Below are 13,621 nucleotides of genomic sequence, written 5' to 3'. Positions count from 1 at the left end.
TTTTGAGGACATTAAAAGCAGTGGCTGTCAACCCCGGGAGATTTCTCAGGAGACATTTGATAATGTTTATAGGTATTTGGGGTTGTCACAACTGGGATGGGGGGGGTCGTGGTGACGGGTGGATGCTCCTGCCATCTAGTGGGCAGAGGTCAGGGATGCTGCCAAATGCCCCGCAATGCACAGGGCAGCTCCCACCGCAGAGATTTATCTGGCCCCCAAAGTCAGTAGGAACACCGTTGAAAACCCTGGTTTAAAGAACTCATCAGAGATGAGATGAGATTCTTATAATTGTTGTTTTTAACATTTTATCCGATATAATGAGATATTCTGGGGGAATGGGTGGGAGGCAGTAGTGATTTATGGGTGGTCAGGGGCACTGTGGGAGAGAATGCTAAGGACTAGAGATGCCCACCCCATAAAAAGGTATAACAATGATGACTGAGTTATTGGCTAAAACTGACAGAGAGTCCAGCAGTGCTCTAGGCATTGTGAGAATTTTTTTCATCCTCGATGTCACTTACTTTGGGTTTTGCAACAATCTTGTGAGCTAGACACAACTATTGCCAGACAGTGGAGACGTGGACAGAAAAAGGAACTCATCCAAACTCTCAGGGCAGAGGAGCCTCAGAACCCACAGTCTTACCCACTTTGCTGTTCCACAGAGGGCATGCCCTGGGAGTTCATGCACCAGACCGGGGTGGCCATGTGCTCTTTTATTGTGTTGTAGTTTGGTCCATGATATTTAATAATTTGATCTTATTTCCAATATTTTAAAATGGAGAGGTTACATGTAAATATCCAAATTTTCTGTCTTTTCCCAGAACACCTGGAAAAGGCATGGCCCTGGTTGGCTGAAACAGTCTGTGGTTTGCCAGAGTCCCCACCTCCCCTTATTACCCTCTATTTTATGCCTTCATCATTTATGTCACCAGCCTGCCTTCTGAAGGTGTTTGAGTCTATGATCGCTGCCATCTGCTTCGTAGTAGAGTGGCTGAGAGCATGGCTCCCAGAGAGAGAATGCTTGTTTGCCTCCTGGTTTTGCTGTGTGACCTTAACGAGCATGCTCTTCTCTGTGCCTCAGTTTCTTTATCTGCAGCACAGACAGTGGCAATACCAACCTCATGGGGTGATGCGAGGCCTAAATTGGTTGGTGCATATAAAGCACTTACAATAGTATCTGGTATGCTTCATGTAAGTGTTAGCCATTGTTACTGTTGTTTTTCACTCCTTTGTAAAATAATATCTTTTGGGATAAAATAGTATCTTGGTGGACTCTACTTAAACTATCTGTCAAGTGATGCATATTTATAAAGCTGTCAGAGAGGCATTGTAATACGGTCAGAAGGACTTCAGTTTCTTCCTGTTTAAAATGAGGATAATAGGGGCGCCTGGGTGGCTCAGTCAGTTGAGCATCTGACTCTCAGTTTTGGCTCAGGTCATGATCTCAGGGTTGTGAGAGCGAGCCCCGCATTAGGCTTTGCACTGGGTATAGAGCCTGCTGAAGATCCTCTCTCTCCCTCTTCTGCTCCTCCGCCTGCTCTCTCTCTCTCAAAAAAAAAAAAATGAACATAATAATATATACCTCCCAGATTTGATGAGGATTTCATGGGATAAGCATTGTTAAAGTGTCCAGCACAATGCCTGACATACTAAGAGCCACATGGTTAGTCCCCTTTCCCCATCCCAGCCTAGGTCAGGCCTTTTCAACCTTGACACTCGGGACATTTTGACCGGATAATTCTCTGTGGTGGGGGGATGGCCTGTGCATTGGAAGATATTTAGCAGCATGAGTGGCCTCTACCCACTAGAGGCCAGTAGCTCCCTGTTCCGCAGATATGACAACTAAAAATGTCTCCAGACATTGCCAAGTGTCCTCTGGGGAACAGATTCGTCCCCACTTGAAAAGCACTTGTGTTAGGTCTTGTTGGAGGTTCACAAGCACATGGCATGGTCACTGCCTCCGCTACCCCATGTGAGTGTGTGGAAAGCAGATGCAGTATGTATCTTAAAAGCATTTACTGTATGTCGGCTTCAAGGTGAACTCCTTAGTAAGCTTTCTGTGGGAGTAGTCCTTCAGAAGGTTTGCTTATGTCTGGTTAAATTTCAGATTGCAGATTTCAGTTTTCAAATTTCAATTGCAGATCCATTTCTGCAAGCCATTTGTTTTCTGTGGAGTCATAAGAACCTGGGTTTGAATCCTGATTCTCTTCCTTATTGGCTGTGTGATCTGAGTAGAGTTACTTAGCCTCATTGAAACTTTTCCCTCGGGGCACCTGGGTGGCTCAGTCGCATCTGCCTTCGGCTCAGGTCATGATCCCAGGGTCCTGGGATTGAGCCCCACATCGGGCTCCCTGCTCCACGGGAAGCCTGCTTCTCCCTCTCCCACTCCCCCTGCTTGTGTTCCCCCTCTCACTGTGTCTCTCTCTGTCAAATAAATAAAATCTTAAAAAAAAAAAAGAAAATTTTCCCTCACTTTTTTAAAGACTTTTATTTTTAGATTTACTTATTTTTACTTTAGAGAGAGAGAGAGCAAGGGGAGGGGTAAAGGGAGAGGGAGAGAGAGAATCTCAAGCGGACGCCATGCTGAGCATGGAGCCTGATGCGGGGCTCGATCCCACAACCCTGAGATCATGACCTGAGCCGAAATCAAGAGTTAGACACTGAACTGACTGAGCCACCCGGGTGCTCCACCCCCATTTTAAAAATGGAGGTAATAGCACCTACTGCTAGGCTGTTGTGAACATTAATGAGATAACACATGCAAAATGCTTGGCATCCCTCCAGCCACATAGGGAGTGCCCCCAAAATGAGAGCCTTTGGTATCAGCACAAGGTACTGCTGTGGGTACCAGGGTCTCCGGCATGAAAAAAACATAATCCTGGGGTTCATCTGCACCTAGCTTTGCTCAGTTAACGCTTTCCCAAAGTCACTCTTCAGTATTTGGCAAATACTTTCGTCCCTTGTTTTTCAGTTGCTAGAGAGAGACGTGCATGTGTTTTCTGTACAGATCTTACCATGTTTCTGCTCCATCCTCTCTTAAACAGATTCCTGTGTCATCAGTGACCATCCCAAAATACAGATCAAGAACTCAACTTTCTGCATGACTGCCTATCCCAACTTGACAATGGTTAACTTCACCAGCCAGGCCAATAAGACATTTGTCAGTGGGAGTGAGGAGTATTTCAAGTAAGATTTTTTTTTTTTTAACTTTCTAAGGGAAACCCAGTGAATGAATGAATTTTCAAGTTGTTGTCTAGGGGTGTGTGTGGCCCAGGAGATGGGTTGCCTCCCTCTACACCCTCCCTACCTACTTGAGTGACCCGGAAGGAAGGTTTCTTCCCTGGTTGGGCTTCTGAGAGCAGATTATTGGTCCTCGTGGTTCTGGAGAGTGGAGGTGACTGCGTGCTTTTGGGCCTAGAACTGGCAGTGCTCTCATTGCTGATGTCAGTGACAGAACACTGCAAAACCTTCAGCCAATGTGCTCAAAGCAGACCTTCAATAAATTAGGTGGTGGTGTTTCTTTTTCTTCCCTCTGAACTTGAGAATGGAAGAGAGGTAAAAAGTAAGAAAACAAGTCATAGTCAATGATTTAGTTTGAAGAAGAACTAATTTTTTTTTAACAGGTTTGCCTTACTTTTGTACTTTCTACATCCATTTTTTCCAGTCTTTGAGGATTGAGGTTCGGGAGTACAAGGAAATCCTCAGCCATCATAGGAAGATTTAATAAAGTGTATGGAATGATTTCTTAAGGTAGATGAATGTGGACAGAGTTCATTGAAGGGTAAATAAGGAATGTTCTCCAGTTAAGCTTTATGTTGGGGTTATAAACTCAGATGCGCTAGGGGCTTGGCAGGGAGGTTTTGTAGTATGAACAAGACGATAGGGAATGGTGGGGAGTGTGGCAAACTAGAGAGGCTGTCTTCCACATGGGAGAGGTTGCTATGGCTTAGCTCCAAATGGTCACTGTCTTCTGGGAAGGTGGGCCAGTGCTGCTAGATCTTCCATTTTCTTTTATTTTAGTTTAGTTTTTAAAGATTTTATTTATTTGAGAGAGAGAGAGAGAGAGATCAAGAGCACAAGCAGGGGGAGGGGCAGAGGGAGAGGGAGAAGCAGGCTCCCCGCTGAGCAGGGGGATCTGGGATCATGACCTGAGCTGAAGACAGACGCTTCACCAGCAGAGACACCCAGGCGCCCCACTTTTAGTCAACTCTTGGGCCCAGGTTGCCGCCGCAGGGATTGAGACAGAAAGGAGCGTGGCTGTTGTAAAACGCGTGGCGGTGCGCTGCTGAGCAGCCTCCCAGGTATGCACTCACTAGCGGGCTGGAGGGTGCCATTGCCAGTGAGGCCAGGAGTGGTGCCACCTTCACGTCCCTCTGTAGGTCAGAATGTCCTGGGCTGACGTTTCTGCAGTCCCGTAGAGTCTGGATTCTGGCTGGCCCTTTGTTCAGGTCACAGAAAAATGCCAAGCTACAGGCATGGCGCCTGCATTCAGGATGAGAAAGCTGATCGTTGAGGAGCTAAGGGATTGTCTGAGTCATGACTCCGTGTCCCCACGCCTACCTCCTGTCCCCAGGAGTGCGGCTGCTTGCTCGCCGTGCTACCAGGCTACAAACTACCTTCCGGGCTGTGGGGGCTGCCAGGCAGGCCACGGCTTCTCAAGCGGATACACAGATGACCAGCAGCCCCCTTCCACTTGCATGTTCTTGGTTTTGGACTACGTTCCTTGAATAAGGGCCAGGCAGCCCTGCTTTCCTGTTTCAGCCAGCCTCGGCCAGGACACGTGCCCAATGCAACTGGAACTGAAGTACAGAGAACAGCAGTTTTAGTCACTGAGCACAGTGACTCTGTTTTTTACATTTAAAAAAGTATACAAATACAATTGGGATACAGCCTCTTAAAAGACTAGAACATTACAGAAAAAACACAAAAATCATCCTTGACAGTTCAGAGTCCCTATTAGTGGTATGTCCTTATAGAAAGACGTCAGCCTCGGGAGTGCCTGTTGGCAGGCTGGGCCAGGACCCCCAGTGCTGTTGGACTTGTCACGCTTGTCCTGGGGCACCTCCAGATGCCAATGGAGCTAACTTAGCCTTGTTTGGAGGCTGCCCAGGGCTACGAGAGGCTTCCCAGCACGTAATTAGGAATTGGGTAAATCCAGCTGGCCTTTTTGCAGATAACTGTGGGCTCAAACTCAGATCAGAGCATCCCTCACCCTGATCTCATAAGGTCCCTAACTGGGGGGGGTGGTGAGGAGGGCTGGGGTCTATTCAAGGCTCGTGGCTCTGCTGGGAGATGAAAGGCTGCAGGCTGTCACTTCCCTCCCTCCTCATTCCCCCTGCTGCTCTCTCTTTTTACAATTCTTAGGTACTTTGTGCTGAAGATTTCTGCTGGAATTGAATATCCTGGGGAGATCAGGTGGCCACTAGCCTTCTGCCTCTTCCTGGCTTGGGTGATTGTGTATGCGTCCCTGGCAAAAGGAATCAAGACTTCAGGAAAAGTAAGAACTTTTATTTATCTAAAAAAAAAAAAAATCTCTGGGACTCCCAGGGATGGTTGTGTCATGCCACAAAAGAGCCTTGGAAAGAGAGTCAGGACACATGGGGTAATTCTGACTCTGACCCTGAGTAGCTCTGGGACCTTGGGCAAGTGACTTCACTCCCATTTGTAAAATGGGATAATAACACCTTTCTTTCAGGGCTGTTGTTTTTTTTTTTCCTTTTTTTCTCTTTAAATTTTTATTGTTATGTTAATCACCATACATCACATCATTAGTTTGTGATGTAGTGTTCTATGATTCATTGTTTGTGCATAACACCCAGTGCTCCACGCAGAACGTGCCCTCTTTAATACCCATCACCAGGCTAACCCATCCCTCCACCCCCTCCCCTCTAGAACCCTCAGTTTGTTTTTCAGAGTCCATCATCTTTCAAGGCTGTTTTAAGGACCAAATGAGACAAATGCACACAGAGCTCCCAAGAGAAGGTGTGGGTCCTGATTAGATTCCTTTCTGTCCTGTCGGGGGCCACCCCTTCATTCAGCAGATGGGCCCCGCGTCCTATGATTCTGTCACTCTCCCTAGGCTCCAGAATTAGAGCTACTGGCTTTTTGCTTCTTGGCCTGGCTGCCCAGTCAGTTATTGCTTCTGCGAAGAAGCTGGACAAAGACCAAAATTGTGAATTGGATTCCTTCTCATTACTCCCGCCACCATGTTCTGGACTTTTCACGCCCTTTTTGCAGCCCCCCCAGCCCAACACTCTTCCACTTCACGTGTGCAAAGCCCTACATGGTGACAGTCCTGCCAGTGGGATTTTGGCTGAGCAAAGACTTGGCCACTCTTGCTGAGCAGTCGCTTGGCAGGTCCTTTGGAGAGATTGGAATTCCCACCCCAGGCTCAGTTCCAAGGCACAGAAGGCAAGGAGTCTGGGAAAGCTCAGGGCATGCTGGACGTTCTTGTAAGTGTCGCACTTTTTTCCCTCATCTTCCTGCTGCTTTAGAAAAAAGCCCCATTAAATAGTTAACTGGTTACTTGATGATAACCAATATTATTTAATCATCCTAAGAGTCATTTGCATGGCTCAAGATGAAACCCAAGATGTCTTTCAGGCCAAGGAGTGAGTGTGACGGTGGTGGACTCAGACCTGGGGTTGTGGTGTTGATTTGGTCTAGGTGTCCCAGCCAGCGTCTCATACCCCCCACCAGGTGCCCAAACCTGGCACCCATCAGCACAGAGCTGAGTCTGTCCTCTCCCTGGGCACATGGCCATGCTCATAGGTGTCTTTGGATAACAGCTCTTTCTGCTGCCTGCCTTGTAATCTGGAGCCACAGGGACTTGAGTTGTGGGCTCCAGCAGGATTGTCAGCATTACAAGAGGCAGGGGTTACACCTCAAATCACATAAGGTTGGGGGAGAAGCAGACTGGGGGTGAGGAGCTGGGTTCTAGTCCAGGGCTTCCCCTGGGCTTTGCTGAGTAGGGACATCTCTACCTGGGCCATGAAGCCTGGCTGAGCTTCTGATTTGCTCTTAGCTTTTATTTGTTTTTCTGCTACAATGAAAAGCAAACTTTCCTTTATCCTCACTATTGCAGAAGTCTTCAGTTTCCCCATTTCTAAAGTAAAGACAATCAGGCTGGGTGATGTCTAAGATGCTGTAGCTCTAACATTATTCTGTCTGAACACTTGCTGGGTGAGCCGATCTTAGTTTTCCTCTATGACCTCAGTTTCCTCACCTGTAAAATGAGAGCTGGGATCAGATGACCCCCGAGGACCCCTGGCTGGCTCTGAATGAGTGGTTAAGACTAGATTGTTTTTTGAAGGCAGCAGGAAGATGGGGGAAATATTGACATGACCCTTACAACAATGGCCTGTGCGTCCTGAGGTTCCTGGACTCCTCGACTTCTGTGGCTTGGAACCCAGCCAAGGGCTTGCTTAGGAAGAGTGGCCAAATATTTGCGCAAACAAAATCTCACTGGCAGGACTGTCACTTACAACTCAAGATAGAGACAGGGCAACCTTGACCATGATTGACATGGCCAGATAGGTCTCTAGCAGACAGGTCTCTAGCAGGATGGGCTGGGGGGTGACTGCAGGAGAGGAGATGGTAGTTAAGGAGGGAGAACAGTGGTCCCATCGGTGACCTGGGGAAGGATGGCCTGCTGGCTCTAGAGTTAAATCAAACTGAGTTGAAATCCTGCCTTTATCACTTTCTCATTGTGTAACTCTGGACAGACTATTTGACGCACAGAGCCTCAGTCTCTGCATCTGTAAATTGGGGATAGCGGTACATACCACATAGGATCATTATAGGGATTAAATGAGATCTGCCACATACAATACCTGGCATATGGTCAGTTCTTCACTAGCATTAGTTTTTTTCTGCCGACGAATGACTGATGTATTGGGTGGGCGCTGTGCCACTCTGACATCTTGAAAGTAGTGACTCTGGTGGGGAGATGGGGAGAGAAAGAGAGCTTTGTTGAACACTGTGTGCCCGGCGCTGAGCTAACTGTGACACATGCATCAGTTCACCCATCTGCACAACAGCCCCCTAAGTAAGGACATCTGTTCCCATTTTGTAGATAGAGAAGGTGAGGTGCATCCAGGCAGAGTAAATTGCCTGAGGCCACACAGCTTTTAAGTGGCAGTGGTGGGATTTGAACCTAGGTCTGTTTCCCTTTAAAGCCTGGATTCTTTCCTCTACCTGACATCCTTTCCCCAGGAGGGGCTGTTAGGAAGAGTCGGAAATGCAGAACTGTGGAGTGGGAGTGTGGAGAGGGGGAGAAAAGTCCCCCACTGGGAGCCAGCGCCCTGGCGTTCCTAGCCCCGCTCTACACCACCAGCTGTCATTTCCAGGTGGGCAAGTCACAGAAGGCACTGGGGCCTCATTTTCCACATCTACAAACTCAAGGTAGAATGACTGTTCTCTAAGACCCTTTTAGCTTTATTAGTCCCTGATTTTTTAGGACAGCGTTACAGCTAGTTCTTTCCACTGATTTAGGATTTAATCCTTGGTGCTAGATTTTACGGCTTTCTGGTGTGGGAAATTTTGAGGAGCCCTGAGCAGGTAAGCTTTTCTGTTAGTTCTGCTAGCTAATCATGCTGCTTCATTGAGAATGGTTGCCAACTAAGGATCGATGATCAATTTTTTTTTTTTTTAATGAGGAATGCCACCAGGAATTATGAATCACAATATGTTATCTTGCCCTGGGGTGTGCGGACAGTGGTCATGGAGCATTGTTTGGAAGCCAAGGTGAATGCACAGAATGAATCCCCATTCTGACAGGCCCCTTTTGTGACTGAAAGCCCCTGAAGACGGTCAGACTGCCATTTCGAAGCAACAGAGACATCCACCTTCTCCTGCAGCAAGATGAGCTCAGTTCCTCTTGTGTGGGACCCTAGGAGATGAGAATGGCCTGTTGCTTCTTATGAGACCTCAGTTTCCCTTTGAGCAGCTAGAATTCCAGGGGCAGGGGCGACCCGCAGGCTGCCCGAATATCATATGCACCCATCTGAGCTCAGGGCCCGCGCTGCCTGAGTGGCCCTCTGGAAAGAACAGAGGCTTTGGAATTAGAAAGCCTTAGGTTTGGACCTTGGCTCCGGCTGGGAGACCTTGAGTAAGATGTTTAACCCCTTGTGACAGGCTCCGGTAGGCAGATGAGAACAGGTGTCCCAGCCGGGTAGACTGGTGCCATTCTGGTGGTTTTCTTCTGCCGGCCCCTGCTGCCCGGGTCACCTCTTCTCCCTTGCCTCCTCCCATCCTCACTTCCCACCAGCCCTCATGGTCAGGAGGTGAAAAGGATATTCCTCCGTTGTCATCTGCCCTACTGTCTTGGTGGGCTGGGGAGGTCAGACTGGTCAGGATCTTCTCTCCCTCCCACTCCATCACAGCCGGGAGGCCAGCCCAGGGCTGTCCTGGGGCGGTGATCTTCTCCTGAGATGTCAAATGCCTTTGGGTTCCCCAAGGTCTGTGTGCGGAAGGGCTTCGCTTCAGGGGAAGGAGAGGCAGGTTTGGTGGGGTGAAGAGGAGGGGGCTGCCCTCCCCCACAGCCCCAAGTAATCACATTCTCTAGGAAGGGTGGCAGGGCGCCACAGGGGCCCCCTGACCAGTGGCGGTAGCAGTGCAGAGAAAAGAGACCCGGCCTGGCCCCTGCTCTGTAGCCAGAAGGAAAGACTTGACCTTGATGGTAGGTGGGGTTTAGAGGAAGAAACAGCCACTCCTGTTTCCTTAACCTGCAGCCTGGTGCAGTGGGAACTCTACCCTTTCAGCTGCTGAGGCCAGACATGTTGGGCCGATCCCTGATGCCCCCTTGCCCCTCATTCCACATGGAATCACCGGGAAATTCTGTAGCTCTTCCAGCAGAAGCATATCCCCGTTGGAAGTGTCACTGTCCCTTGCCGAGAGTACAGCCCGGTCTCCTGACTGTGGTCCCTGCACCCCCTTTTGTGCCCCTGCAGTATACCCCCAGCGAAGCAACCCATGCGGGCTGAAATGTCAGATCCTGCTACCCCTCTGCCCAGATCACTGCAGTGGCCCCCCCATGTCCCACAGAAAAGGCCCCACAAGCTCTGCATGATCTGTCCCCGCTCCCCACCCCACCTCTGACTTCCTCTCCTCGCTGTGCTCCCTCCAGCCACACCGTTGCTACAAGTCAGGAACACTCCCTCCTTAGGGCCTTTACTCCAGCAGTTCCCTCTGTCTAGACTGTTCTCCCACATATCCAGTTGGGGCCCTCTTACTTCCTTCAAGTCTTGGCCAACTTCTCAAAGAGGCCTTCGTCCCTGTCTGCCCATTTCAACATGGCCATCTTCCCAGCCGCCCTCCCCAGCATGCCCCCATCCCCCTTTACCCCGCTCTACTTTCTCTGTTTCCCAGTGCACTCATTACCCTCTAACACGCCGCAGGTAATAGGATTGGGACCACTACTGGCTGGCTGTCTTCCTAGCTGGAATGTCAGCTATTCGAGGGCAAGCGTCTTTGTGGTGTTTACTGATATATCCAAATGCTTAATGAAACGACCCCAAGAGTTCTAGCTTAGTCTCAATCCTGACCTTCCCTCAGCCCACCTCTGCAAGTCCCCGAATCAGTCCTCGTCCCCTGAAAACCCAGGGCCTGCCAGTCACGGCCATTCTGGAGCTCCCTGCCAGGCCCTGGGGTCTGTGGAGCCAGTACCGGGTGGCACCTGTGTCTCCCTCCCAGGGGACAGGTGTTCAGGTGCCCCAGGAGGGAAGACTGCAGGAGGGAGTGTGGTAGCGGGTGGCTCTGAGCCCACAGTGCTTGCCCAGCTGGCTGTATACGCCCACCTCAAGGATCAGAGAGGGTTTGGGGAGAGCCGAGCCTCACCTTTACAAGGTCTTTTGATGCACTTTGGGGATTCAACTGGCTGGTGAGCAGAGGGTTGTCAGTGTTACCAAATTTAGGCCTGGCGAATCCCGAGCAAGCCTAACGTGGTGCTTCTGTTGCCAGGCCCCCAGACCTGTCCCATTCTGTGTGAACCGTCCCAGGCACTCCTCCAAGAGTTCCACGAGGAATATACTGTCATTATCGCCACTAAGCCGATGTGGACCCTGAGACTCAGAGACGTGAAGTCATTTCCCAGGTGGCCCAGCTCATAAGTGATGGGGCTGGGATTTGAACTCAGGCTTGTAGTTGGGATCCTGATCCCAAGCTCTTCCTTTATCCAGATGTTTGATTGACAGACAAGTCCCATCCAGCCACAGTCCCCAAGTTCTGCTGATGTTACTCCCCAAATGTGTCTTGACTCTGGTCCCTCCCAGGAGGGAATCCAGGAGCATCCAGAATCCAGAATCCAGGAGCATCCTTTGACCTTTGAGCATCCTCTGGCCCTCCCAGGAGGGAATCCAGGAGCATCCTTTGACCAGAATCCAGGAGCATCCTTTGACCAGAATCCAGGAGCATCCTTTGACCAGAATCCAGGAGCATCCTTTGACCGTATTCAAGGCCTCCCATGGTGTGCCCAACGTGCTTCAGTAGCTCCCTGTTTCCCACAGGAAAGGCCCATGCTCCCAGGGCCCCCCATCACTCTTAGCCTCCACCCTATGTCATCCTCCTGATAGTGGGTCATCAAACCTTTGCCCTCATATGCCTGCCTTGCCCACTTTCCTCCTCCACCTTCCACCTCCCCCCACCTCCCTTAAGTTGTCCTTGGCCTCTAGATCCAGCTCAAGTGTCATCTCTGTGAATCTTTTCGTAAACTCCCAGGCTGAGTAGTACAATGCCCCTCTGGACTTCGTAGTGTCCTGGGTGCAGTGGTGTGGCCCATTAAGCAGACATCGTCTCTGGGCCCTCTAGGTCCTGAATCCCTTCATCTTTATGCATCTAACACCTGGCACAGCATCCAGCTCAGAGCAGGCCGTCAATAAATGCTTGTTGAGCTTACCTGCATTGAATGACCACCTGTTATAAATCAGGCTGTTAGTAGCTCATTAACCCACACAATTATTTTTTTAAGAAAGGTGTCATTGTGCCCAGTTTCCAGAGGCAGAAGCAGATTTGAAGAACTTATTAGCTTGTCGAAGATCTCACAGCTACTCAGTGCCAGATGTGTTATTTCATTTGAACTTAAATGTTTCTTTTATTATTATTTTCGAGATTTTATTTATTTGAGAGAGAGAGAGAGAGAGAGAGTGTGTGTGTATGTGTGTGTGTGTGTGTGTGTGCATGAGTGGGGGGAGGGGCAGAGGGAGAGGAAGAGAGAATCTCAAGCAGACTCCCTGCCGAGCATAGAGCCCGACGCGGAGCTCAATCCCATGACCCTGAGATCATGGCCTCAGCCAAAAATCACGAGTTAGATGCTTAACCACTTAGCCACCCAGGCAGCCCTAAACTTAAATGTTTCTAAGATCTTGCTCTTTGTACCTCACCAGGCTGCCTCCCTTAGGGTGTCTGTATACACAAGGATGGAAAGCTTAAACTAAAAGGTTCATCTCTAATGGCGGATTTGGGGTCCGCAAGCAGAGGGTGGGGTTGGAGTTGGGGAGGAGGGAGGCATGTAGCCTTCTTCCCTGGGTAATTCCTCAGGGAGCTGTCTCCTCAGCAGCTGGGGTGGGGCAAGGTCGCCCCCACCTTCCGCACTGCAGCCAACTGCCCCACAGCCTTGGATATCGCCCCACAGACTTTATTTCTGGTTCTCCCTGCCCTTGGGTCCCAGGGCCTGCCCCGTGCCCCCAGCCCTGGCAGAATTGGGAGAAACCACCGTGATGTCCTCACGGTCAGGTGCTCGTGTCCAGGTGGCAGATCGCTCTGCCTCTGTCGATGTCCCTGCAGCGTGGGCACGTCACGCGGGTCTGCTCCTCCCAGTCACCCTTTCGGACGGTTCTTCCAGGTGGTGTACTTCACGGCCACATTCCCGTATGTCGTGCTGGTGATCCTTCTCATCCGCGGAGTCACCCTGCCCGGAGCTGGCGCTGGGATCTGGTACTTCATCACACCGAAGTGGGAGAAACTCACGGATGCCACGGTGGGCTTATGCTCTCATTTACAACCCAGGGATGAGTCCCACTGTGGGACAGCTCAACCAGAGGGGTCAGACTCCTTCCCGCAGGGTAGCTCGCTGTTGTTCGCTTATCCAAGGTCCTGATAATCTTGGGCCATTGTGCCCTCGGGAGATCTTTCATGAGAAGTGGGCAGCTGGGGGTGTTCTGACTCCTGGAGTAGTCATCCTACGTCATGGTCCTGCCCCCAGGGGTGCCGTGCAGGCTGAAATGAAGAAGTCCATCCCCGTATTCATAGCATTGGGCCCCTCACACCACTCATCTGGTACTAATTACAGGGTGTTGGGAATGGAGTTTTGCTGGTGGAAAATAACAGCACAAACTACGGCCATTATCATTGAAAGGGCTTGATGCATTTGCAGATGTGAGGCTCACCAACACGGAGCCAGCACACACTTGTACCTCCTCTTTGCATATCTGTGCAGGCATATCTTACTCTAAAATTCCCAGTCCCCAAACCTCCCAATGAGGGGGTTCTTTAAGAAGTGAATTTTCTCACCTAAAAGAAAAACTCACTTTTGGGGCACCTGGGGGGCTCAGTTGGTTAAGTGATTGCCTTCGGCTCAGGTCATGATCCTGGCGTCCTGGGATCGAGCCCCACATCGGGCTCCCTG

The 13,621-nt window shown here is 50.1% G+C and overlaps 1 protein-coding gene across 1 annotated transcript in view; it reads left to right on the top strand.

Moving 5' to 3' along the window:
• Nucleotides 1-13,621, top strand: part of SLC6A5 (solute carrier family 6 member 5) — a 49,965-nt gene that overhangs the window by 12,533 nt on the left and 23,811 nt on the right. Inside the window, exons 6-8 of the mRNA XM_073904851.1 lie at nucleotides 3,045-3,186; nucleotides 5,365-5,497; nucleotides 12,839-12,973. Coding sequence (XP_073760952.1) covers nucleotides 3,045-3,186; nucleotides 5,365-5,497; nucleotides 12,839-12,973 — 410 coding nt within the window. The remainder of the gene's footprint in view (nucleotides 1-3,044; nucleotides 3,187-5,364; nucleotides 5,498-12,838; nucleotides 12,974-13,621) is intronic.

This window comes from Callorhinus ursinus, unplaced genomic scaffold, assembly GCF_003265705.2.
Source record: "Callorhinus ursinus isolate GAN/ISIS: 27379988/994484 unplaced genomic scaffold, GSC_fseal_2.0 scaffold21, whole genome shotgun sequence".
Lineage (NCBI taxonomy): Eukaryota > Metazoa > Chordata > Mammalia > Carnivora > Otariidae > Callorhinus > Callorhinus ursinus.
This window is presented reverse-complemented; position numbering and strand designations above follow the sequence as displayed.